This window comes from Hippocampus zosterae, chromosome 17 (assembly GCF_025434085.1).
Source record: "Hippocampus zosterae strain Florida chromosome 17, ASM2543408v3, whole genome shotgun sequence".
In the NCBI taxonomy this organism is placed as follows: domain Eukaryota; kingdom Metazoa; phylum Chordata; class Actinopteri; order Syngnathiformes; family Syngnathidae; genus Hippocampus; species Hippocampus zosterae.
The window spans coordinates 10555169-10581298 of record NC_067467.1 but is presented as its reverse complement, the minus strand read 5'-3'; the positions used below and the strand labels follow the sequence as shown (position 1 = coordinate 10581298).

The 26130-nt window shown below is 45.2% G+C and overlaps 1 protein-coding gene across 1 annotated transcript; it reads right to left on the bottom strand.

The window, feature by feature from the left end:
- Nucleotides 1–613: 613 nt before the first annotated feature.
- Nucleotides 614–25927, bottom strand: lmtk2 (lemur tyrosine kinase 2). Its single transcript, XM_052049277.1, has 14 exons — nt 25422–25927; nt 18207–18328; nt 17855–18008; nt 17690–17766; nt 17465–17583; nt 16714–16801; nt 10590–10720; nt 8282–8366; nt 7463–7584; nt 6316–6465; nt 3286–6190; nt 2512–2644; nt 2212–2448; nt 614–2089 (listed from the first exon to the last, which is right to left on the bottom strand). Exons 1-14 carry the CDS (start codon nt 25522–25524, stop codon nt 2061–2063), a joined length of 4455 nt encoding a protein of 1484 aa, XP_051905237.1. The 5' UTR covers nt 25525–25927; the 3' UTR covers nt 614–2060.
- Nucleotides 25928–26130: the final 203 nt, after the last annotated feature.

The window sequence follows — 26130 nt, the reverse complement described above, 5'->3', positions numbered from 1 at the left end:
TCAGGGGGTCACGCCGGGAGAGGGTCAAGACAAAACCGAAAGTCAAAACGAGGCGATAAGGGCGACGTAACCCCATCACAACGTTTACAATGCCTGATTTCATTTTCTCACACACACACACGCGCACTCTGACATACACATGCAGACTCACGCACGCATGACACATAGACACTCAAACACACACACGCACACAACACACAGCACACTGACACGTTCACATCTGAGGTTATTTTTGGGTATGAAAATAAAATTAAATACAAAATTGATTGGGGGTCGGGGGGGGGGGACAATATGAGCAAGTAAAGGAAAAACAAAACTAAATGGGGGGAGAAAAAAAAAATCAAGCCAAACCAGGGATAAGATAATCTCCATGGAATCACAATAAGAAGGAAATCAAATGTCATTCCAAAAAAAAAAAAAAAATGAAGGCAAGGGAAAGACTAGTGTTGTGTTGATTTTGATTCCGTTCCTTTCCCCTTGCGCTTCGCAACGTCAGTTTGTACGTCAACCATCTACACCAATCAGTAGAAAGTCATTGCACGTTTTTCTGTGGTCATTTTTTGTTTGGTTGTTTGTTTGTTTTTTACAAACTTCTAACATCTGCATCGGGTCATTTAAAAATAAAATTTGGTAGTGCCACGAAGTCACGTGAGCAGCCTTTTTTTTTTCACCCCCCGCCCCTTCAGATATCTCAGAAGGCCATTTACAAAACTAATGTCAGTGTTTGTCACGACTCAATTCAGTTGAGCTCACGTCATGGATATGATCTAAAACAACAACAAAAAAGGGCAAGAGGGTAAAGAAGACAGAATACTAGTGCACGGCCCTTAAAGCCGTTTGAGCACTTAGTCCATATGCTTAATATCCAGCGCACTAGTACCTTCTTTGTCCTCACTAGTACATTTCAGTGCATGAGTAAAACAACTCGGACCCCCTGGTAGAACAACGGTCTTGTTGTTGCTTTGGCGCCAACTACTGCGCTGCACTAGTAACACAGCTTGGCCAATGTCACACACGAGCCTCCACTAGCATCCTGGACCTTATTAGTAGCACCAAATTGCCCCCTTGCAGTTTTGCCTCACTAGTACAACATCCTCTGAGCATGCCAGAGTGGCAATGCTTGGGGGGGGGGAAGAAAAAAGTACACTAGTACATGGACTTTTCACTAGGAATACAAATTTATCAACTAGCTTAGCCTCATCTGTAATTTGTAGTTGTTCTGCTAGGACGCTAAAAGTTGTCCCACAAATGTTTTGTCACTAGTAAGACACCTCAACTCAGTCGTAGATTCACAAGGGCACACTAGTATCTCGAACGACATGTTACCAGTGATAAAAAAACTGCTCTAGTGGAACAATTGTTTTTTTTTTTTTTTTTTAAACTAGCAATGCGTTTCCCACTAAAGTATGACCTAGGTGAATTGTTTTACTCGTGAGGACAAAGCGCGTACTTGTACCTGGACCTTAAGGTGAGTTTTAAACCACTTGCGCATTTAATCCGTATCCGATATTCATTCACCTTAAGGTCTAGGTACCAGTGAGGGGGAAAAAAAAGTTACTCGTCGGACACGAGTTCTATCGACATAGCCTTGAAGCATGGAAGCTACAGAAGAGAGTTTTTCCCCACAGAAGAGGAGATTGTGAACATGAATACAAAGCCAAACAAAAAAAACAAGATCACAAAAAGAGAATGGCCGATGGCAGTGACTATGAAAAAAAACAACCTTGAAATCACAAAGTCCAGATGGATTCCAAGAGAATATTCCTATTTGGCTGTTGTGTCACAATTCACCCCCCAAAACGTTTTTTTTTCCTGGGGACATTGTGGTTATCGGAAAAAGCAGGAAGTAGCCTAGTGCTCATCGGGAACGCACTCCATGATGTCCTGCTTTGGCCCGTTCGCTTCCCCCAAAAAGTGGGATTTTGCACATTCATGTGGAGAGCTCGACAATCGACGTCCTCGTCAGGACCACCACCACTTTCTCCAGTTCTGGATCCGATCCGGTAAAAAGTGCAAGTGTTTGATAGTGTGATAACTGTGGAGTGCCTTGAATCTGAAGGCTAGTCTTTTTCACCGTCCTCACTGCTTCCTAAACGGGACACCCCCCCCCAAAAAAGATAAGAGTCAAAGATGGTGCTCCCGAAAATTTCCTGAAACGTCACCCAAAACGGCCAATATCCCAAAGTTCTTCAGAGCGTGTTGTCAACTGACCTCCTTGTTCGATGTCGGAATCGGTGAGGTGCGTCAGGGAGAAGCTGGCGATGCTGGCCGGTGAGATGGAGAAGCGGGAGTAGTTCGAGGAGCTTCCCCAGCTGGATGCCGCCGCGACGATCGGGGACGAGACGCGAGACGTCGCCGAGCTCTTCGCTGCCGCCGCCACGTCTTTGTGCGTTTTGGAGGGGAAAGCGGGCGCCGAGGGGAAGTCGTCGTCCCACTCAAAACCGCCGCCTGAATGTGGGAAAAAGCGGCCGCTGAGCGTGCGGAGGGTCACGCGCGTGCGGAAGTGTTTACCTTCTTCGTCCGTGGAGCTCTCAGAGTTGGTGAAGCGGTTCAAGTAGCTGGAACTTGGCACCGGGCTGCTAAACTGGGGTGTGTGCAAATTGGAGCCTGAGGAGTGGTCGCCCAGTTCCTTAGTGGGGGTGTCCTGAATCACAAGCCAGATTTGAGTTAGGATGATATTTAAAAAAAATGTAGCAGAGGAGTCATGGCCGTACACCAAAGGGTAGTCAAGTCCGGTCCTACAGAGCCCCTATCCAGCTGATTTAACACGTTTCCCTCCTTCTGCACACCCCGTTTCACATGATCAGCTCATCGGCAAGCTCTGCAGACGCCTGACAACGATCTTGATCATTTCAACCAGGTGGTGTTGGAGGAAGGAGAAATCTCAAAAAGGCTGGAGAGCGGCTCTCGAGGACCGGACTTGGCGATGCCGGATGTGCGCGGATGTCTTGGGTCTTTCAAGAAGGTGAAGCAAAATTCTGCTGATTACTAATGCTTATTAGATAGGTACTTTTCAGAGTAACTCAAAACAATTTTACAGTAGTTCTACAAAGTCTACACACCCTCTTCAAAGTTAATATGGATTTTTTTTTTAATCAGAGCCTGAAAAAAAAAAAACAGAAACTAAAACAACTAGAACATCCAAGCTTCATTTGGGGCTAATCAGAGCCCTTTGAATGGTATTTGTGTGGCACCCATTGGACATCAACTTTTTAACACAGCCACAGTGTTAAAGCTAGCATTTTGGGGGGAGCTGAGCATGGACTAAAAGAGACCAAAACTTACCTGGTCAAAGAGGTAGACAGTGACATCATCAAAGAAGGACACGGATCTCCTGGTGGTCGTGGCCGCGGGGGACGAAAGCTCAGTGTTGAGGGTGGCCAGTTTCAACAAGCTCCTCAGGTTCTTGGCATTGCTGTCGTCTGAGATGATGAGCGGCACGACGTGCGGGCCTTCGTCCTCGCTGTCGGAGCCGGAGCTGTGCAGCTGGTAGGTGCGAACGTCGTCGTCCGAGTCGTCGCTGTTTTCGTTCTCCTCGTCTGCGTCCATACCATCCTCCGGGCCGTCCCGCCGGCTCAGGTAACGGCCCTCCACGTCGGGCTCTTTTACCTTGTGGGCCTCGCCGGTATAGGTCCTGGTTAACTTGGCGTGAACGGTGTCCTCAGCTAATGGGAGCGGACCATTGGGGGAAGGCCGATCTGGCTCAGGAGACTCAAGTAGGTCGTTGAAAAAGTCTGATCTGTCTCCGTCGTGATTGGGCCAGCTTAGAGGTTCTGGTACTTCCTCACTGACATCAAAGTGCATCTCTAGAGATGGATCTGGTTCTCCTCCAACGTCACCCTGTGCTTCAAGGGCAGAACCTTCTTCCTCTGGTATTGAAGACTCTGCAAGACTTTCCGTCAAACATTCCCGTACCGGGACAGGAACTTTGGAAGAGTTCTGCGGCAACATGACTTCACCAGAACTTTTTGCTTTTGTTTCTTCGGGTTTCTTTTCCGGCTCCGATTCGTTGTCTGAGAAGTAAGCGGAGTCTCTGTAATTAATGCTCATGAGCGGTTCTTCGACAGGAGCGTCGTCGTCGTCGCAGTTTTCGGCGGGAGTGTCCGACAAGCCCTCGGGTTCAGAGATGACAATTTCCGGAAGAACCAGATTGGTCAGAGTCTCTTCAGTATCGTTTTCCTTTTGAGCTACGCTGTCGCCATTTTTCACAGGCGAGAGGTCTTTATCGTCGGGCAGAGAGTTCCACTCAGGAGACTCCAGGTTCTCCGTCTCATACCCACTGTCAGCGATCTTGTACGGAGGCTGGAGCTTGTGCTGGTCTCCGAGCCGGTGAATGTCCAAAGAGTCTAAAGAGTCTGGCGTCTCAGCCGAGTGGTCTGCAGTCGGTAGCGTGGTGGACATGCTGTCCTCGAGCAAGCTGTCTTGGCTAATCTGGTCCAACGAAGGCCCGGAGACCAACAGAGAGGATCTCCCGAGAGATGGTCCGTTGGTGTCTGTAAATAATTCTTCCTGGTCAGACAGATTGGTTTCAATTTCGAAATCGGCATCCTGATTGAGTTCACTCAACAGATCGCTGCTTATCAGGTCGTCAATGTGTCCGCTGTCTGAAAGCGAGGTTTGGATATGCAGTTTTTCCGGTATTTGACTTGCCGGGAGTTGTGGAGCGCTTGTGTTTGAGTTGTCGATGTCAAGGTCAAGGCTGGGGAGATTGGCGTCGGTGCACGACACCTCTGTGGTGGCGTTTTCAGAGAATGCGGTATTCCGATCCTCTGTCTGACTCAGGAGAACCTCCAACGTCCCAGAGGAAGAATGGAAAGCAGAGTCTACGACTCGGTCTGACGGTTGGAGCAGAGCGAGGTCCTCAGTGGAAGAACGGTTACATGCTGGCAGCGGGTTGCTTACGTCGTCTTCTGAGAAAACCGCAATAGAAGGCACCGGTGTTTCAGTTTGGACCCGGAACGGATTATGTTCCCCAAAGTTGGTGCTTGATGAGTCTAAAGTCCCTTGAATTGGGGATGTGCTACTCCATGCGGGTTTCATATAAGAATCTGCTGTGTTTAAGCTGCCGTGAATGTCCAGGCTTTCCCAAGAAGCCATTTTGAAGTGTTCCTCTGGTTCATGGACAACACCAGGCGATAGGAAATTCAGCTGTGAATTTAGAAACCGTGCGTCTTCTTTCGTCAGATCCTGTCCCTTGGGAAATATCACATTCTCTGACAGTTTTTCAGTGTTCAGAAGCCTCTTTGTCTCGGCAGTGGCCTCCTCCACAGTCCGGCGAGTGGCTTCGGAACAACCGTTGAAAAAAGAATCCCTTGCATTGATGTCTCGTAAATCCAAAGGAGTATTGACACAAAAAGGGTTCCCGTTGCGATCTGGCAGCTCTACAAAATCCTGTGTCCAAGACACAGAGTCCTCCTGCTTGGCCTCTCCCTCCGTGAAAATGTTTGGATGGTAAGGACTGTCGTTTTCGAGCGATGACCAGATGTGACTGTCAGGCAAATAAGAATCCTTGGAGTCGATGCTGTGGTGGAAAAAGTCGGCGTCTGTGCTGGATTCATCCAAACGAACATCTTGAAGAACCACAAAGTCTTGTTGGCTTGAAGTGAGGCCTGTCTGGTGAGCGCCGTCTTCTCCGAGAGGGCTTTCTCCACCTTGATCCTCAAGTTGGATGTAATACCCGTCCCCGTTAGCAGGCGTCCGGGCATCGAACACCGGCACGGTCCCGGGTATTCCGGACAGAGCGTTTCCGCCACTAGGGGCCACCGATCTGGTGATAGGATCTGGGAAATGAGCGTGGATGTCTTCAGTGGAGACGGGAAAGAACATGCTGTGGTAGTTCACCGTTGTATCCATGCCTGGGTGTGAATGGCTGCCGTCATAGTGGTCCTGCTTGGCTGCCTCCCAGATGTATTCAAAACTGAGACCTTTGCTCGTTTCGGTCACGGTCAGGACCTCATCGATGTCCTGCTGCAGGGCGTCGTCGGCAAACTGCTCCAGGATGGGGAAGGAGGAGTGGCTCACAGTGGTCTGGCGCGTGGAAACGCTCGGTTTGAGAGCGTCCCAGCGCTGCTCAAAGTCTTCTTCAATGTCCTTTTGGCCTTGCATGCGCAGGTAGATGAGTAAACGGTGAACTTCCTCGGCTGTGGCACGCTTGTCAGGGGAAAGCCAGCAGAACTGCAGGACCTCGTACCTGCATGTTGAAAAAAATAACTATGAATGTCTCAAACAAGATGATGAATGACATCAGCAGCTTGCTACTTTGTCTTAAAAATGTAGTGTATAATTTATTCATTGAGAAGAGAAAAAAAAAATCACCATCTCTCCGAATAAGGAAGCTCCAGTTGCGGCTTGAAGAGTTTGACTTGTTGCTCCTTGATCACATGATTGAGAACCTCCCGGTCAGACAGATGCGGATATGGTTGACCAGCGTTCTCGAAAAGCTCCCATAAAGTGACCCCCAAGGACCTACGTACAATCCCGCACAAAACAAAATCGATGTAGGATACCAAGCACTGACGACTTTCGCAAACAATTAACACTTGCTGGTCCTCTGGTGGCGAGATTACTCAAAGACTCCGCCACGGTGGTGTTCGGACTGGGCACGGTTGGTGCAGAGTGGACCACAGAGCAAACATAGCATCACCAAAGAGTGCTAACATAGACCTATTGTTTTCAGCTGGTTAATACCAAAACGTGACCCTTCGTCAAGTTGACTGAAAGGCACTTCGTGATTGACACAGCAAGTCCCATAGCAGGTGCCAACTTTAATGCATTAGCTAATGAAGAGCAGAGTGGATCTTTCCAGGGGGAGGGGGGAACATTCTGGATTTCAACATGTCTTTATTCAGAAGGTAATGTGGCTCTTGTAATAAGAGCTAGCTTGCGTAACGCTGCAATTTATGACCTCCCGGGAAGCATTTGGCCAAACGGCAGAGCAGCCAGGAGACGGTCTACACTTGAGCGCTACTTACATTGGTGCCTTGTTAGTGGCAGACATTACGCAGACTCGAATGGGGTTTGGGGAGGGGGGGGGGGGTCGCATCTCGATACAGGTTCAAGCAGATGTGCACACATGACAATAATGATGTGAAGAAGCCTCAAGTGAGGTGTCAATGATATAGACAATTTGATGAGCATGTGCAACAAAGGGGTTCATGGCAGAGTTCCGTTACAGTAAATGTTTGAATGAAAAACACTTCCAGAACAAAAAACATGACCAAAAACAAAACAAAACAAAACAGTAAGGGCTATATCTGAGCTTGAGTGGATATATTTGCATGGATATAAGATGAAAGTGCCACTTTTGGCATCAGGACAACACAATTACTGGCAAACAAATCAAAGAAGTCCCGTACAGGCATGCCTTTTCCTTTCCAGCTTTGCTTTCCCATGAGGTCATTTGATTTGGGTGCCCCACGGGTCATTTCGCACTTGCTGAAGCGACAGCGTATTCTATACGTACCAAACATTGCTGGACTTGGTATGCTCCAAAGCGATCACCCCCCCGTGGCGCTCGCCCACCAATTCAGGAGCCAACCAGCGAAGGGGCGCAAACACATCGTCCTCTGTGATGATATAATCCTCCTATGATGACGTTTGCAAAACAACGACGATAAAAAAAGATCAGAGACTGAGATTACCGAACGGTCGCACAAAGCTATTTATTGTTTTTGCGCTTGCAAAAGCGAATGATGCCCTGATGCGGGGCACGCAATGCACGCTCACTTTTGACTCACCAACCTCACCAGAAATAGCACCAGCGGGTGACCTTATGAGTATTAAATTCAAAGTGACAGATCAGCAAAATTCCAGAAACGCTGCAGACAGGAGGCCCTTGACGCGCTTCGTTAGAGCAGCTCGTCACATCGAAAGAGAATGATAAACGATGGTCCCAAAAGCAAACACCTGCATTTTTCTTCCTCTTCTGAGCTGGTGTTTCACTCTGACCAGATAGCAGCATGATGTCTTTGTCACATCAGCTTCACAAAAGAATGCCTTTCATTTGTCCTTTTTTTCCCCGCACTTGAACCAACTTGTCAAATTTACAAGCCGGACCTGGCATTGCGCCGGGAAATCCTTGCTGTTGAGTGCCGTTTGTGAGCCAGGATGCGGTTCTCACTCGCACTACATTGAGACTTCAAGGATTGAGTTACCAGCCGCCGTATGATTGAAAACAAGGTCACACTTTCATACTTTCAATGCAGCACTTTTTTTTTTTTACTGTTCTCAGGCAACGACCAACAAAAAGAAAATTGATTGGTCACATCACATTTGTGCTTACCTTATACACAGAGGGCCCAATTCCATAGTCTCCAACTTTCACAGTAAGATCTGAAGTCAGGTAGCAGTTCCTCAGAGCTAAGTCACTGCAAAGGAAACGTCACCTAAGTTACATCGTCAAACATGAAAGCAAACAAAAAAAGTGAGAGCAAAGCAGCACTTTGGGCAGACAAACAATTCTTCGTCCCCCCCCCCCCCCAAAAAAAACATTGACAAGTTGTGTATTTAAAACACAAAGCTTTGTCTTTTGATAAGTCCATTTAGCCTATTGCTAAACAACACCACTGTTTTTACATGTGATAATTGAATACAAAAAGGTGAAGCAACAAATGTAGACGTACAATAGAATTTGAAAATATAAGAATATGTATTTTTTTTTTCCTTTGCCCACAAATGACTGAATTCGGCACAGCTTACCGAGTCGGCTGGGAAACTTCATGTGGCTCTTTAGGTCTGGATTCCAGGGTTTTATGTCATTGCGGTTGTATTTCTAACCGACCTGTTTGTTTTTGTTTGTGTGTGTGTGTGTGTGTGTGTGTGTGTGTGTGTGTGTGTGTGCACGCGCAAGGGTCCATATGTCCCTAGAGTGATGCACGAGAGTAATTTTAATTCTTGTAACGCCCCTTGAGCTGCATTTCGTCTGAAAAGTGCAGTCATAAAAGTGCAGTGATTATACTGCACTCGTATGGCCAAGACATGCATACTTGAAGGAGTATTTAAATGAAGTAAAAACATTTTTAAGGATTTGACATGCATGTGCTTTGAGGGCTTTTTTTTTTTTGCTTGTAATCTCCCTAACCACAAGAGGATGAATGCTTTGAAGGCTAGGTCAGTTCTTCGCCTTGCAACAAGACATGCGCAGGTTCTATTCCTGACTCATGCATACAGTAGAAGGATATTGTTTCGTGTGGGAAATACAGGCCGTGTAAACTATTTTGCGTGGTTGCCAGGAGATGGCGTGTGGCGCTAAGTGGCTCCGTTTCTCTGTGTTCATGAAATCAACATGTGATAGAGTGAATTAATTCATAGTGAAAAATGAATGATTAGTCACTTAGTAGTTGATTATTTTCCTGTTTTCTTTGCCCGAGGTGAACCCCCCGCCCCCCAAATGACAAACAAGCATTGTTTGCGTGGACATGGCTGGGCTGGTGTCACAGCAGGAAACGGGCCCTGAAGCTTAACCGGACAAGGCCAGCTGGCGGTATGGCAACCATCACGCTCAGATCACACCGTCAGCATGTTCAGAGTCATTTGTGCAATTTAATACTACGAGGATGTGCAATGTCGATGATTTTATTTTCTTTTTCCCTTAGGTTAACCATAAGCGGTCGCTGCAGTGGACAGCTTATCATGTTATCAGGTTACAGGGGGCATGAAAGAGTTAGGAACGAGCACGCATTCGATCGCAAAGTCTTGTTAACAGTACACGAAAGGGTCACTGACGTATGAACATTTTGGTCAGTGTCGACTCGACCGTCTCATTTGCTGAGGGAACCTCAGACACCTCCCTTAGAGTTGTAACAAGGATTTAAAAGACATCTTCCGAAACGGGGCTATCCTTTTACACGCAGAGAGCAGAATCATCATTCGCCGCTGGCAGTGGACAGCTGACACGGTGGCAATGCATCGGAGCTGGTGTAATTGGAACCCTCGGAGCTTATTCCGAGTATGCAAATAGAGTCGATGAGCTGAGCATCGGCGGTTACCCTCATGCCGCACTTTGCCGCTAGCCAGCCCCCCCCCGATGTCCCTCCGCCACCGACATGTGGCCGGTCATCCAATGTGCGCCGTGGTTTAAAAAAAAAAAAATACGGAAATGAAACACCACCCCTTCCTCTGCACAAACCTTTTTGGGAAAGCACCCAAACACCGCATAGTTCTGAACCAAAGAGTCAAATACTTTACAGAAACTTCCAAAAGAAAAAAAAAGATGAAGTTGTTTTTCCTGTGGCATTTTAAAGATTTTTAATCAGCAGAGTCAAGGATAACGTGTGATTTTTAAGCATTGTTATTAAAAGGGCCTTAGTTGTGCAAACTGCAATGTGGAGACGCACCGACAGTTTAAGGATTCACCCCAAAAAAATGTGGCTTCTTTGTGATCGACATATTGAATGGAAATAAAATACGCAAAGGAAGCAAATATGCACGACTTGAGGCTGCGATCCAAATGTCAGACACTGTTTCCCCGAGTGAAAAATAAAGGCCACGCTGTTTTTAAATGGGACGCATTCTACCAAAGGCACGGCGAGCAGGCTGAGGCGGGCAGAAAGCGCTCCGGTTTCTTTGCCGCTGCAGCTTGGAAGTGCTACCTGTGCAGGAAGTTGTATTTGTGAAGGTGAGTGAGCCCAGCGGCGATTTCGCAGGCCATCCTTTGCAGCTGCAGTATCTCGACGCTTCTGAACGTCCAGTCCTGCAGAGACAGATAGCCTCGCAAATCCCCCTGCAAACACACACACACACACACACACACACACACACACACACACAACATATAAGCCCTTCCTAAAATAGAAGAATGTTTTTTTTGTGCTTTTTTAACAAAAAAAAAGTGTTTCGGAAGAATACTGAAAATTTATGGGCCCAAATATTCAAAATGATGATGACATATGATTTCACTATTTGCTATTTGGGACCTTTTTGGGGGGAAACAACCAATCAAAAAAAAGTTTTTTTTTCTTGTTTGCTTATTCATGAAATAAGTCCAATGAACGGATATATTTCCTTGTTACCCCCCACAAATGCTCCTCCCCCAAGCCTCACACAGGGACATTGCAAGCCTCTAAACATTTAGAAAACAAATCGTCATGAATATTCATTCATACTTACATGTAACTAATATTACTTAAAAGATTGCAAATGGACTGCATGCTTTGCATGCCTCTTATGTTACTTTTAACATTCTGTTAGACAGCAAAGGAGTCCAATTACCTATGTCACTGCCACTCTGTCATGTTTAAAGAATGTACTAAGTCTCTCCCTGAAAAAAAAAAAATCCAAACACTCATTTTTTACGCTTGACCATATTTCTTATACAACAATTGTGCATTAAATTTGTCTTCTAAATCTTTGTAAATGGAAAGAATTTTTTTTGAATTGCCACAATAAAAAAGTTGGGTAACTTGAAATATGTCAATTTAAACATGGCTGCAGGCATACATTTCTCCAATGTTATTTTTCTACACCAAAGTTAGAAGGCGTTCAGAAAAAAAATTCACACTGCCATATAGTGAATATGGAGTCAAATATACATCTATTCACACGTGTTAAGATTACTTACTGTATATTACTTGCAACCAAACTAACTTCAACTCTAGCAAGAATTTCAGGAGCACGTCCACATACAGTGTGCAGAGACTGCCACACGGGGGCGGTAAATTAACCCATTTGCTGTCTCACTTCTCCTGTGAGTGAACTGAACGGTAACTATTTAGTGAGGGTGCGCAGGTTTTAAAAGCTCAACTCTAAGAAATAAGAGAAGGAACCCTCAGCTGACACAACAAATAGACATTAGTTTGTCTTATGTTGCACACCAGATAGCCTCCTGCGGGAGTTTTTCCAAAAGTTGAACCGAGGCACTCCGTGTACTGTACCTTCATCGAGATCAAAAGATTACACTGGGTTTTGGGGGTTGGACTGCTTCCTTGGGCACTTAATGTGCACTGACAGCCCTACAAAACCACGGGGCAGCTTGCGAGAATCAGTGACACCTGCGGCGATCATTCACCAAGTCAAAATAATCGTTTTCACTTTGTATGACTTTTAAACGCTTCAAATATATTACAGTGCGCTTCCAACAATGTGCTACGATTTGACAGCGGGATTGTGTGCAGTGAAGGAGATTAGTGAGCGGTCCAAAGCTCCATGTGGAATGAATTAAGAACATACCGAGAACACAGTGTTCATGCAGTAGTCATGAGGTACTTTTGTCTAATCGCGTCCCGTTGGCGAGCGTGCAACTCTGGGTCGGGGCATGCGCGCATTTGGGGTTGGGGGGCGGGGGGTTCCCTCTCCCACATTCTTCTTTCAGACTACAAGAAGCAATGGGTAAATAAGATCAGTCAGTGTATCACTGCACGGTCCCGGATAGTCGGCACGTACAGTATGTGAACATGTCCTGGCGCACGCTGAGGGATGAAAAGTGCGACGGCACTCGGATCTCGCAAGCTGGCTTTTTCCAGCATATGTGTACATTCCACAGAGATGCACGCCGTCAAATGTGTCTCATGCATCTCGGATGAGTTCCACTGCCAAAGAGTCGTCATCTTGTTTTCACCTATTAACTCATGGCCACACTGCCACCAGCAACACCCCAAATCAAATTCCAGGTATCGTGATGTAAACTAAAAAATAAAATTAAATTGAAAGCAGGAACGATCTTTCGGGACCGGAGGGCGTGTTCCAACTACAGAGGGATCACACTCCTCAGCCTCCCTGGTAAGGTCTATTCAGGGGTGCTGGAGAGGGGGGTCCGTCAGGAAGTCGAGCCTCAGATTGAGGAGGAGCAGTGTGGTTTTCGTCCCGGCCGTGGAACAGTGGACCAGCTCTACACCCTTAGCAGGGTCCTTGAGGGTATGTGGGAATTCGCCCAACCAGTCTACATGTGTTTTGTGGACTTGGAGAAGGCGTTTGACCGTGTCCCTCGGGGAGTTCTGTGGGGGGTGCTTCGTGGGTATGGGGTACCGAACCCCCTGATACGGGCTGTTCGGTCACTATACCACCGATGTCAGAGTTTGGTTCGCATTGCCGGCAGTAAGTCGGAACCGTTTCCAGTGGGGGTAGGACTCCGCCAAGGCTGCCCTTTGTCGCCGATTCTGTTCATAACCTTTATGGACAGAATTTCTAGGCGCAGCCGAAGCGTTAAGGGAGTCCGTTTTGGGGGCCTCAGTATTACATCCCTGCTTTTTGCAGATGATGTGGTGCTGTTGGCTCCTTCAAACGGGGCTCTCCAACTCACTGGAGCGTTTCGCAGCCGAGTGTGAAGCGGTTGGGATGAAAATCAGCACCTCCAAATCTGAAACCATGGTCCTCAGTCGGAAAAGGGTGGAGTGCCCCCTCCGGGTCGGGGAGGAGATCTTACCCCAAGTGGAGGAGTTCAAGTATCTTGGGGTCTTGTTCACGAGTGGGGGTAGGAGGGAGCGGGAGATCGACTGGCGGATCGGTGCAGCGTCTGCTGTGATGCGGACGTTGTATCGGTCTGTCGAGGGGAAGAAGGAGCTGAGCCAAAGGGCGAAGCTCTCAATTTACCGGTCGATCTACGTCCCAACCCTCATCTATGGCCACGAGCTATGGGTCGTGACCGAAAGAACGAGATCCCGGATACAAGCGGCCGAAATGAGTTTTCTCCGCAGGGCTCTCCCTTAGAGATAAGGTGAGGAGCTCGGTCATCCGGGAGGGGCTCAGAGTCGAGCCGCTTCTCCTCCACATCGAGAGGAGCCAGATGAGGTGGCTTGGGCATCTGATTCGGATGCCTCCTGAGCGCCTCCCTGGTGAGGTGTTCCGGGCATGTCCCACCGGGAGGAGACCCCGAGGAAGACCCAGGACACGCTGGAGAGACTACGTCACCCAGCTGGCCTGGGAACGCCTCGGGATCCCCCGGGGAGAGCTGGAAGAAGTAGCTAGGGAGAGGGAAGTCTGGGCTTCCCTGCTAAAGCTGTTGCCCCCGCGACCCGGCCCCGGATAAGCGGTAGATGATGGATGGATGGATGGATGGATGGATGGCAGGAACGATCTTTCCAAAACTTTGCTCATTTGCTCATTTCAATTTAAAAATGTTCTGTAAAATGTAAAATGGGAATCTGCACACGCCCGCCACCATTTTCAAGTGCATCTGATTCATCTCAAATCAAGTTCTGGGGTTCAAGTAGGCTGGCTGTCCCTGACATTTCTGTAGTCACATCCAACACAATCTCCCAACCACCCATCAATTATTTCCCAATTTAGTGTTACAGGTCACTTAGAAAGTGGAAAAAAACCTGTTTTCATATGATTTATTTTGGTATCATTTTTTTCCATCATAAAAACTTGACATTTCGACAGGGGTGTGTAAACTTTTTATCTCCACTGTACATTAGTGCCAACAGCGGGCTGTTGGGAAACACAAATGATAAATGTGTTGACATCTCTAACCGGGTAGTGAGAAGCGATCACAGGGGGCCACTTTTGACAGTCGTCTTGTATAAATTGTGATTCGTTAGTCACTTTCAAACCACATAACGCACACAGTCAAGCGAAAGTGGATGAATGGTAACTGATAGGCTCCGCCTATATAGTATATAGTTATGATGCGCCCGCAGCAGCTGATTAAGAGCGTGAGAGAAGAGCTTGGGCTTGAAATGACATTGCGGGTGACCACAACAATTAGGCTGCGTCTATTCTTAACCATGACTGAGGAACCAGCGGTTATTGACAGTAAGCGTCCTCTCATATCCATTTCAAAATAAATATGTGTTCAGCAAAATAACGGAGCTTCTTCAGCATTGGCTCTTAAAATATCACTGTCATGTTTTCCTGGCCTATCTTGGTTAATTAAATGAGCGCTCAATTCTGAGACTTAGTTTGAATTCATGGTGGGATTCGCAAAAATCTAGGAGCTTGCTGACAGGGCGGCCAATTTAGCTAATGTTAGTTAGCATGGAGAAAAAAAATGTCCATTTTGGAGCTCTTCAACTTAGGGGTAATTAAGCCAGCCTGTGAATTTGGAGAGCAGCGGTTCTCCAGCGCAACTGCGACAAGCAGTTAAGCTAGAGGGCCTCGTTGTCAGAGAAAGACAGGAACGCAAGGAGGGGCCAGATATTTTTTCTCCTCAGTCGGCATGTTGATAGGGGGCTTTGCGCTGCATTAGAGCGCCTCATTGTCACGGTATAGAAAAACCTCACGATGATGGTGTGATGCATTCCAACCACCAGAGGCTTGAAGCAGTGCATCCATGGTAACGGGACAAATAGTAGCATTTGATTGACATTTGAGCATGCCGTGGTTCCAGCACATTCAGCGGACACGCTCACAACATCTGAGAGCAGAGAGAACGACTTGACTTTTCCACCATTGTCAAGCTGATTTTTACATACTTTTCTTTAATCGTTTAAATTTGGCAGCATTGTGAATAACACTTCTCGCTCTTGTGTAAAATTTAAGAGTTATAACTATTTGTTTTCACATTAAGGAGTTTGAAGAGGGGCTAGTTTAAAATTTTCTGACTTGGCCAACTAAAATGAAGCATTATTATCTTTTCAATGGCAGAATTTCAAATGCAGCTCTTGTTTCGGATCATATTACACGGTTGAAATTGCTAAGTGTATATGCTGTACGTAAGTAATGGGCCAGTCCAAACGATATGCATACTTAACCTTTTCAGGGACAGCGGATACCAATCATGTTATCAGGTTACAGGTTATCGTTATTGGTGCATGAAAGGGTTAATATACAGGAATTAATTGCTCCTCCTGTCAGAGGCATAACTAGTAGTGGGGTTATGAAGAATAGTTCCAGGACACCAGCCAGGTCTGGTCACCTGATAACGTGATGCAATGTGTGGTAAAGGCATCTTAACGAGAACCTGCTGGGCATGTCACCAGCCTGGACAAATGGGATGTTGGAAGCGGTGTTAGTCATTCTATGCAGTGGCCCTGAGAAACAAGCAAGTGTGTGAGTGACAGAGACAATATGAGCAGCCGGAGCCTTGTTCAAAGTTGCATCCTGTCACACCTGTTTGATCAGGTTGTGTCAACGTATTTGCGCTGATATTAAGGGAGCTCGACGTATACACTTGCACAAGATCCAGCTGAATGGTATTTGATGGCGATTAAAACGTGTGGCATTGCTGGGAAGCAGAATGTGGCCAATATTTAGGCCAGACACACTATAGGGTCTTGTTTACAAGCTAAAAAGGATCCAAAGTACACAAGTTGCCGGCAATTTAAAAAAAATAAAATAAAATGCACAAAGACAGCAACTGGCGGAGGCGACAGTGGGGGTAGTGTAAGTGGAGCTTGTTGCTTTAACAGGGTGAGATGCGAATGTGAGAAGTGTCAGGCTTAGGATGAGCGATGTGACAGGAGGTGAGGGGAGAAGGAAGAAGGTGGTTCCAATGGGGGGAGGGAAGCTCCCAATCAACCCACTCAGAATAGATGACGATCAACAGGAAATAAATCTGCTGCTATGACGTCGCCTGGAGTCGGTACAGTCGTTTACGATGAATAGATGCTCTAATTTGGGGTTCAAACAGTGGGCCCAGAGTGCCAATGGTCAATCAGGCAGGTCAGCTATGCACGCTTTCTGGACTGGATAATTACATTTTTCAAAACCATTCACCCCTATTCGAGAATAATAAAAACTCACACAATCACTGATCATGTTATTTTTAACGGCCTTGGTCAAAAAATTCATTGTGTAAACTGGAAAAGGGTTTTGTAAACAAAAGTCACAGTTACTCACCATTTCACAGTACTCAAAAACAAGTAGAAAGGGAATCGCTTCGACACACTGTCCAAGGCACCGGAGGACGTTTGGGTGCTTCAATACTCTGAGGATAAAATAACGGGACAGAAGGCAAACATTTCATGTTTTTACTCGTACTGCAGTGTGTGTGTCTGTGTCATCTATCCATCCCTTTTTCTACATCACTTCAGATATGAATTTAATTCGCTCAAAGACTACTTGTGATTCAAAAACATTCATAATCCAAATCATCTTGTCCCATTGAAATGAATGGAATTGCCATTAATCCATTCCAGCCACCCAAAAATGAAACCCTAAAAACTTAATTTTCTGTAATGTTTTCAGAAAATATCACTCTATATTGTTGAACTTTCTAAAAACATACTGTAAGGACATAATTAAATGGAATGTAAATAATGAGACCACATTTTTCACCGTGGCCACCTGGATGGTGTAGAATATAGACGGACAGAATCAGTAAGTATGCACTCGTAGATTTTTTTTTTTTGCAAAGGCTAAAGAATATATGCCTGCAGGTGCCGTTACATTGGATAAGCGGTTCAGATGACGGATGGATGGATGCTAAACTGCTGCTTGCTATGAGAGAATCGAGTTGGCTTAATTGCCATATACAGCGCTTGCGTGTAAAAAAAAAACTTAAGTTGGATCACTTGTATCTCAAAGCACCACAGCATATTATTTTTCTCAATGAAAAAAGAGGTGACTCAAAACGACAAAAGACATTCACCGATAAGGGTCCCCCTGCTGCAAGAAGTCATTCTGCTCCTTGGCGTTTGCGTTTGCTTTTAACTCCTTCACTATCACTCTGGCGCCACCGGGATCCGTGTAGATTTCACTCAGGATCACCTGTCCGAGGACAATGAGTCAGTTGAGAAAACAAAACAAAACAAAAAAACTCAAGTACACTTTTGACTACCACAGATTGGTAGGGTAACAAAAGCAAAAATCTGACCTGGCCAAACCATCCATTGCCGACCTCCTGAATGTAACTCAAACTATGACGGGCAACCTGGAGGCCTGTGGATCCCTCTGGGAACGCCACCGACAAAAACATATCATGTCATCAAACACATGTCAACAAATAAAGGGACAAAGAGGATGTCATTTTTTTTCCAACCTGCGATTGGTGCTGGAGGTTGAAGATGCAGAGGTCCGGGCAAGGCCACGGGGGAGACGGCGAGAGTGTACACCTCGGCCGGCAACTGCATAGACGGCGTGTCCTCAGCTGGCGGCGTGAAGTCGAGCTCATCGTCAAAGTGGTCTTCGAATTCCTGCATCAACAAACATCCACAGTAAACCATCCAAGAATTCCGGCCATAAAGAATGTTAATTTCCAAAAGACATCAAACTGTCAGGTGGCAGCGATGCTCGTCTGTCATTTAATTCCGAGCTATGCAAGAGGACATTTTTGGCCAATCACGCCGCAAGACATGCGGCGGGGCGCACACTGTGTTTCCTGAGAGTGTCACCTTGAAGTTGATCTCCCTCTCCTTGCAGCAGCTCATACAGTTCACCAGCAGCACCACCATGGCCACCAGCACCGTCAGCGACAAGTAGAGAGACACGTAAAATGGGTCCCCCGTGCTGCCGTCTGCGTTTGACGAAAAGCAGACACAAGCAAGGACTTGACAACTTGACAAATTGACATCCCGCAACGTTTAGGGCATCTTCTAACGGCACTTGCATTTCATGTTTAAAAAAAACAAATCATTTTGGTTAGTCATGTTTTTTTTCTTAATATCATGCAACTTAAAGAAAATAATTACAATTCAAAACAAGGCGATCAGAAAACCGTGTTATGTAACAATTCCTCAAGTCAATAAATTTGAGACTTAACTTTTTCTGTTTTGTGGAAATGAAAACATCTCTTTCAACGTCTGAACATTTGAACTGACCGCAGCTCACTTTTGTTTTGTTTGAGTGTGCAGGGTTCCGATCACGAGCTCTCTCCGATGCGGTGAGTCAAACGTCCAAAGACGTTAGCATCAATCTATCATCGCAGCAGCTTGGATTTATTGCGTTTACATCACCGCGTCTCAGAATGTTCGGAGAGGCGCTTGCGGTGCAACGTGAGAGGCGCTAAGGATCTTGTACTCGCGGCGGTGTCACATCAGGACATGAGGAGTACCCGCTTGGTATTTTCGACAGCGGTAGCAATACTTTTGTCTGTGTGGTGCGAGTGTATTATTAGACCCACGGTGTGATGACATTTTCTTCCCCCAAAACATTTGAAGGATGTCTGGAGCATCCTACCAACTTCGATGGGTTTTTAAAAAAACATCCCTTGGTGGCACTACTGGACATATTCCCAACCAAATACAACACAACACAAAATTGTAATTTACTTCTTGTTACAAATGACAAACAGACAGATGTTTTTTTTTGAGAGGGGGGGTTCAATTAAAATCTTACGAAATTGGCATGCCACCTTTTACGCTAAGCAGCTTTGGTTTCCCTTGAATGTGATCACTACAACGCAAAAGCAGCCTCGCAACCACATTGCACAGGGAACTGTCGCCTGAAAGAAATCGACAAAGCGTGAACCTTTCCGCACATCCATTTGAGGAAATCATTGGCATTTTACTTGGTCATCATTGGATGCTGGTATTGCTGCTCCAGTGACCTTCAATGCCCCCTCGCCTCTCAAGTTTTTGGGAATCACAGAAGCCCCGAGGAAAACTCGGGAGTAAAATCAGGAGCGACCGTTTTTATAAGGCATAAAATGTCTACTTAGGAGTTAAAAGATTTACACCCGGTACAAAAATATCACGGGCTGCTGAGATTCTAAATATTCCCTAGCAGCACAGACGTGACTGGAAAGAACAGGAAACCTGACAGACTGCAAAAAATATGAAGAAGGTGCTAAGACACTCGTCATATGAGAAGTCACAAAGATATGACGCTGGCCAACACTTTTAATGTCTGGGGCTGCGTGACCTTCGATCCAAACTGTCGAGCTTGTTTCAACGCAAGGAGCAAAGTGGTACAATGTGGGAGTCCAACCACACGTTTTCTCATGAGACCATACAAAGTAGGCATGGCAATTTAATACAGACGGTTTTTGTTGTTTTCTAGACTTGGAACGGATTAAAATTTATTACAATGATTATAATGGGAAACGTGGTTTCAGTTTTCGAACAAATCGGTTTTCGAACAGCCTTCTGGAACGGATTATGGTCGAAAACCGAGGTATGACTGTAATTATTAAACATGCACGCGCACACACTCACACACACAAGGACATAGCAGTAATATGGTCGTGCAGGGTGACCTCAATTTGTGCGCCCTAGCTCTACCTTTGACCAAATGTATTCCCTTTCCATTTCCAATGGGAAAACGTGTTTGGCAACTCGAAGAAGTTCGGCTGGAGTTTTGAGATTAACTTTGGAGGTTCCACTGTTTGCAGCAGCAGAGCCATATCGCGGAATGAAAAATGCCAATTGTCCACTTCCGACGCTATTGTTGAGCATTTTGGCACCGTCTCCTTTTACAAAACACTAACATAGCATCAACCAACTCTTTCATTCCACAAGACTTGTACGTCAAAATTAGGCCCCGCCTACCAAGGACGTACTTGTATATTTTTTTGCGTCAGAGAGGAGTGTCTGATGCCATCTGTAAATGAGAATAAGCCGTTTGTATTGTAAATCAAGTAAAAAAGAGACCAGTAGGCGGCAGTGGTGCCTCACGTGCTTGAAATGCGTGCTTTTAGAAAAAGCTCTTTTTCTCCGTTTTTTTGCCCAGTATTCGCCATTTTCATGAAATTTAGCCATTTTGTAATGCCGATTACTGAAGAATGGAAAAAGATAGAAACCATTTTTTTGTGCTGAAAGAAGAAAGTCCAAACTTTATTTTGGTAGGCTCCAGGTTTATATAGCATTAGAACCAAATATTCTGTGGACCTTGCAAGATCAGTCAAAATCCAGTAAAACGCTGGGATTGAGGGGGTGGCTCCAGTGAAAATGGCTGGGATTGAATTAGTTAAATTAATCTGAGTCATGTGCTCATATCATAACTTGGGCAGAACTCACAAGATGACACAGCTATTTCAGAGAAATATGGAAAGTAGCAATCTGGTTGGTCTCTTTTTAGTTGAGCTGCAGATTTCAGGAAGACATTCACACAGAGGTGAAACGGACCCACTTTGGCATTATTATTTTACTTTATGTTAACTGTTTTGTTAAGCGCTTTGTTACAGCTGCCGCTGTTGTGAAAGCGCTATATAAATCAGCATGTATTGTATTTCTCCCACCTGAATCAAGAATAGAGCACGGTATCTGAGAAATCTTGAAACGAGGGGAAAGAAGATGCTACAGCAGAACACAAGTACAAGACGATGCATTTTCAATTGCAGTGTGGCCCACTTCATCACAGTGGTGAGATTACAGCACCAAAAGACTGTGAAAGATGAAATCCCATCATGTAAAGATCTGCGGTAGCTGGAATAAATTTGTGCTAGGGTGTGTATTTGGACTCTACGGACCAATTCCGCTAACGCTTGATGATGTTATTGCATCTGCCTCACTGCGAAAGTGGCTTTCAGCACATCTCACCACAGAACTCGAGGAGCTGCCAGCGTGGTTTATTTTTAACCAGCTCTGGGCTAGTTAAAAAATAAAAATTAAAAAAAGAAACACGGCCATTCCGCACTGCTTGGGTGCTACTGGAGGCATGCTAGATGGTAAGTGTGATAATGAATTCAAGGGCCATATCGCCCAGTCCTAAATGTACATTTAGACACCAAAAAGTTCTACCAAACCATATAATTATGGCTAAAAAAATCATGCGATCACAATGCTAACCTGTAATGCTAAACACCATACATTGGCTAACAGAAATGAGCATCGACATAATGGAGACGGCTACGTCAACACACAGAGCAGCAACAATACTCAAAGGCATTAACTTTCCTTGTTCTGTTAAGACTTCAAACAACGGCTACTCCTGCAGTTTTGTAGGGGACCTCGTTTGCCTTTTCTTCTCTCAAGAAATTGGCCATTTTATATCACAATATATTTTATATTCAATGTTATTGATTGTCTTATACAGTATATCGCCGCTCATATCGCCCAGCTCGACTTTTGCTGCATCGCTTCCAGCAAATCAGTACAGTGAAACTCCTCTACAATGAAACCTACATGCGCGAAAATACCCCCTAGTGTGAAAAAAAATCTTCATGCATGAAAGCCATTCCCACTTTTCTGCTCACCCCTACCCTGTTGCGTAATACGAAATGTTTTTCTCTGCCCTTGCCTCGCAACGAGATTCACGACAACGAAAACAAGCCTTCCACAAAAGTCAAATCCAACCTCAGCCTACAGCGACTCCTACTGCTTCGCTCGGCAACAGCAAACAAGAGGACATATACATTTGTGTGCGTGTGTGTGTTTACATCTGAGATAAAATTTGCTAGAGTGAAAAGTCCCCTGTTGTGAAAAAATTATTGCAAATATGATTTTGTTGTAGAGGAGTTTCCAGGAGTACTAGTAAACAATAGCTGTGATAGGTTGGGCGAAGACTGTCCCTGTCCAATTTCTGGAACGTTAGACCTCAACAGAAGCAGGATGCAGTCTGTCAAGTCAAGAGTATTTATAGAGCACTTTCAAACAGCCATCGCTGCATACAAAGTGCTGTACATGGAGCGATTTAACATGCACAATAAACAGTAAGACAAATCGGTAATAAAGGCGGTAGAAAGCACCAAACAGTAAAATCAAGAACAAATCCAAGTCATGCTGAGTCGAACGCCAAAGAATACAAGTGAGTTTTGAGGAGGGCTTTGAAGATGGGCAGCGAGGAGGCTTGCCGAATGGTCAGTCTGTGTGTAAGGCTTTGCCACCACGTTTAACACCTGACACACACTTCTCTCACCCCCACGTTGTACTGAAAGCACTTACGAGTTAGTCACACAAGAGACAACGACATGACATCTGATTGTGGCACAATTGCGCTTGGCTGGGCTACGTAGAAAAGGCAAAGACGGATCGATCTTGGGCTGCGCTCTTGTGTGGCAATTGCGTAGGCTGTCGGTATAAAGGAGGTCAGTAAAAGTTCGAGCAACAGGAAGGAAAGTCGAGGCCAATGTTCAACCTGACTAGCAGATGACAAGTGTCACTGTCACCTGATTGTCACCAGAGATAAACGGTTTTATTTGCATTGCAATGGTACCTGAAGTTACAAGTGTTTTCGCTTGGTTGATTGCATTTTTTCTTTTTTGCTTTGTGTTGTGTGGCAACACAATTATTGACGAGTAAGCTATAGGGCAGCATCATGCTTTGGGTCCGTGTTTCTTCAGCTGGAATTCAGGTTTTAGTAAAAGGTGAGGGAATTATGAACAGTTCTTAAAGAGCAGTCAGCCCCGAGTAGAAATGGAAAAAAATATCAGATGTCAACGCGTCCTGTTCAATGTAGCCAAACAATTGTAGAGCGGATATGAAATATCGACACAACAAAGTTCAACTTTTCAGGCTTCAGGTGACAGTGCTCATTAACGGTGGACAAAGTTTTGAAATGATTGATCTCAACCTTCATTTTAGTTTGGAATTAGCTTTGGAGGCGTTGCCGCTCAGACAAAGTAAAAAAAAAAAAAAGACTTGTTAAATGCCTTTGCATGTGGGGAAGGAGAGCCACTGTTATGGTAAAAACAGTGAAACACAAATACGAAATTAATACACTTGCAAGGAGCTGCTGGCGGCCACAACTGACACGCAGACACTCACAAAGAGACTAACCAAACATAATGACTGACATCCTTCACTCGCCCAGGCCCCTTAAAGGCACACATCCAAAAGAAGGTTACTACAGTGCATACCGTAATTACTCTTTGTAACATTTATTTACAGTCTCTTTTGTTACGTCTTCTTGGGTTTTTATACAACATATAGCTGAGATACATTCATGGAATTTTCATGAACTTTGGATCCAGAAACTGTAAGTTATGAGGCCCAGATACAAAAATGGGTTGGTTGCGAATGACTCACTGCAGTTAGCCGTGATACGACGAGCTTAAAGTCGCAACGCCAACCCGCGCTATTCATCTCAGCTTCATTCAGCATCACCTACTGCATTCGATTCCACGCGTATTGCCATTTTAAGAGCGGGCAAAGGACAGGCCACAATGTCATAAAAAAAATAAAATCGTGAAACAACATCAACAATTCTTTTCCTGCATGCGGTCTTATGACTGAGTGAACGACGCGGTTGCTAATAATTGACTTGGGATGATAAACTCGGAATGTGTGTCACAGTTATACATTCATTTACAAAAGAGTCACTGTTGCTTTTACTTGTGTCTTGGATAGGGACCATGACAAACCATTCCAAAGTATTGTGGGACAAATAAAGGAGATCTTAATTTCTTGATATGGTGTATTATCCTAATACTAGCTCCTCAAAGAGTGAAAGGACGCATAATGACTTCGTCATGACCGCTGACTGTGTTATGTGATGCATGTCAACGACTGACTGAACGCTGTATGAAGGTGACTTTTCTGTACCTGCAGCGAGCTGTGTGACTGCAGCTCAAAGAACTGCAGATAATTATCGACTAACTTTGGCAATTCTAGTTGGGACATTACGGCCGCTGCTAGTCTACGAAAAATCATGCAAGCAGGACAGTGAGGAATGAGAGCAGTCGTGCAAAGTGAAACTCCATCTTTATATGTTTCGGGAACCTGTTATCCAATAGCGATTAGGCAACATTTGTGTGCTAATAAGAACTTGATTCACGTCGCAAAGCTAATCAGCTAACATGGGACAGGAGATGTGAGCCAATCACTTTTTTCGTCAATGGACGCTACAGCTTCTTGTTTGCTTTGAAACTTAGCTGGTAGCTGACGTGTGCACATTTTCAACATAGCGTCTTTGATCCACTGGTGAAAGGACACTTTGATTCACTCCTCTTTCATGTACAACTGCTTGAAACAAAGTGGTTAAGATTGCACGACTGTCTGTGTCTTATGTGATGTGTTGTTTTGTGTTGTCATTTTATGTTAACTGTTCTTTAGATGGCGGCACGGGCACCCGCAGCGGCTCCTCTCTCTCCTGTGGTTCAGAGGAAAGAAATGTCATTTATACTGTATGTTGCACATGTAGTACATTTGACAATGAAGTTGACTTGAACTAACATAGTAACAAGTGTGACAGTATCAAACCACAGAGGTGTGGGAAAATTGTAACCAAAATCGAGACAGTGGCAAAAAGGTTTGAGGATTCAAAATGATGTCATCGATTAATCAAATTCAACTCGACTTCTATCACGATGTGGTTGACGACAAAACCGTCTTTCAACCAGTAGCTCAGCAGAGACACAGACAATTAAATGCAACACTGTGTGTACATTCCTGTAGATGTTTTTTGGCTGATCAAACAATGGGATGATGCAAAAATGCGGACATCATCATCGCCGGCATTGTGAGGATAACATCCAAAATTGATTGGTTAGTGTCAATACAGTTTTCAGGACGATTTATTCTGAAGGCCAAGGTTGAAATATGATTGGACAAAAAAAAACTAGCGTATAAATGAAATCAGTGCAGCCAAGAGAAATAATACTCGGTTATTAATTCACAGAATTTCCTTCTAGCATTAGCTCTCGGCGAGGAAACGCTGACGAGGTTGTATACATATGTGGTGTAAGTAGAGAAAAAACAAAAAGCAAGCAATAATTCCCCAAACGTCTTTACCTGTGCTGTGTTGGTGGTGAAGAGGAGCCCCTTGAGCCGGCCAGCATGCCCACAGCAAGATCGCGTTGAGCAGCAGCAAAACACATCCATGACAGCTCTTCATTCTCCCAGCTTAGCTTCCAAACAAGCCGCTAGATGTTGGGAATCGTGGTGGTCAACAACTGATGCCCGAGTACCATCTGAAGTCGTGTTTCAGTCATTAGTTAACAAGCGAATGTTGATGGCACAAACACGCATTCTGTCGCTCTTTAGCCACTTAGCTTTGGCTAGCAACAGTCTAAGCTAACGACCGCAAACGCGGCTACAAAACGCCCGTTTCCGGTTCCCGTGAGGATAAAAGGTACGAACACGCTCGTCGCCCCGTCATATTTAGTGGGTGCCGCTTAGCGTTTCACGAGAAAACGCTAGCTGAGAGGAATAAATCAAACCGGACTATTGTGAAACTCATCTCTTCCGAAGCGCCATATTCCTTCGCGACGTCACAACACCAAATGGGGGCGGGCATCATCATGTGATTGATGCCTCTCAATAGCCAATCGTGGCTAAGAATACCGTTACGCTGAAAAACATACAGCCAATCAGTAGAAATAATTATTTGTCATAGAAACAACGCATTTCGTGAAGGTTGTGGGAAGTTTACAACCACAGGTGAAAAAAAAGTACTCACACTCCGCATTTACTCAGGTACAAGTACAAATATTTGGTTAAA

Bases quoted from the DNA above. Each gene is read 5' to 3' on its own strand.
- lmtk2 (XM_052049277.1), bottom strand. From the start codon at position 25,524: ATGAAGAGCTGTCATGGATGTGTTTTGCTGCTGCTCAACGCGATCTTG. The intron at 17,584-17,689 runs GTCAGATTTTTG...GTCCTCGGACAG, and splicing joins GCAATGGATGGTTTGGCCAG to GTGATCCTGAGTGAAATCTA. The intron at 2,449-2,511 runs GTAAACACTTCC...TCCCACATTCAG, and splicing joins GAGCTCCACGGACGAAGAAG to GCGGCGGTTTTGAGTGGGAC.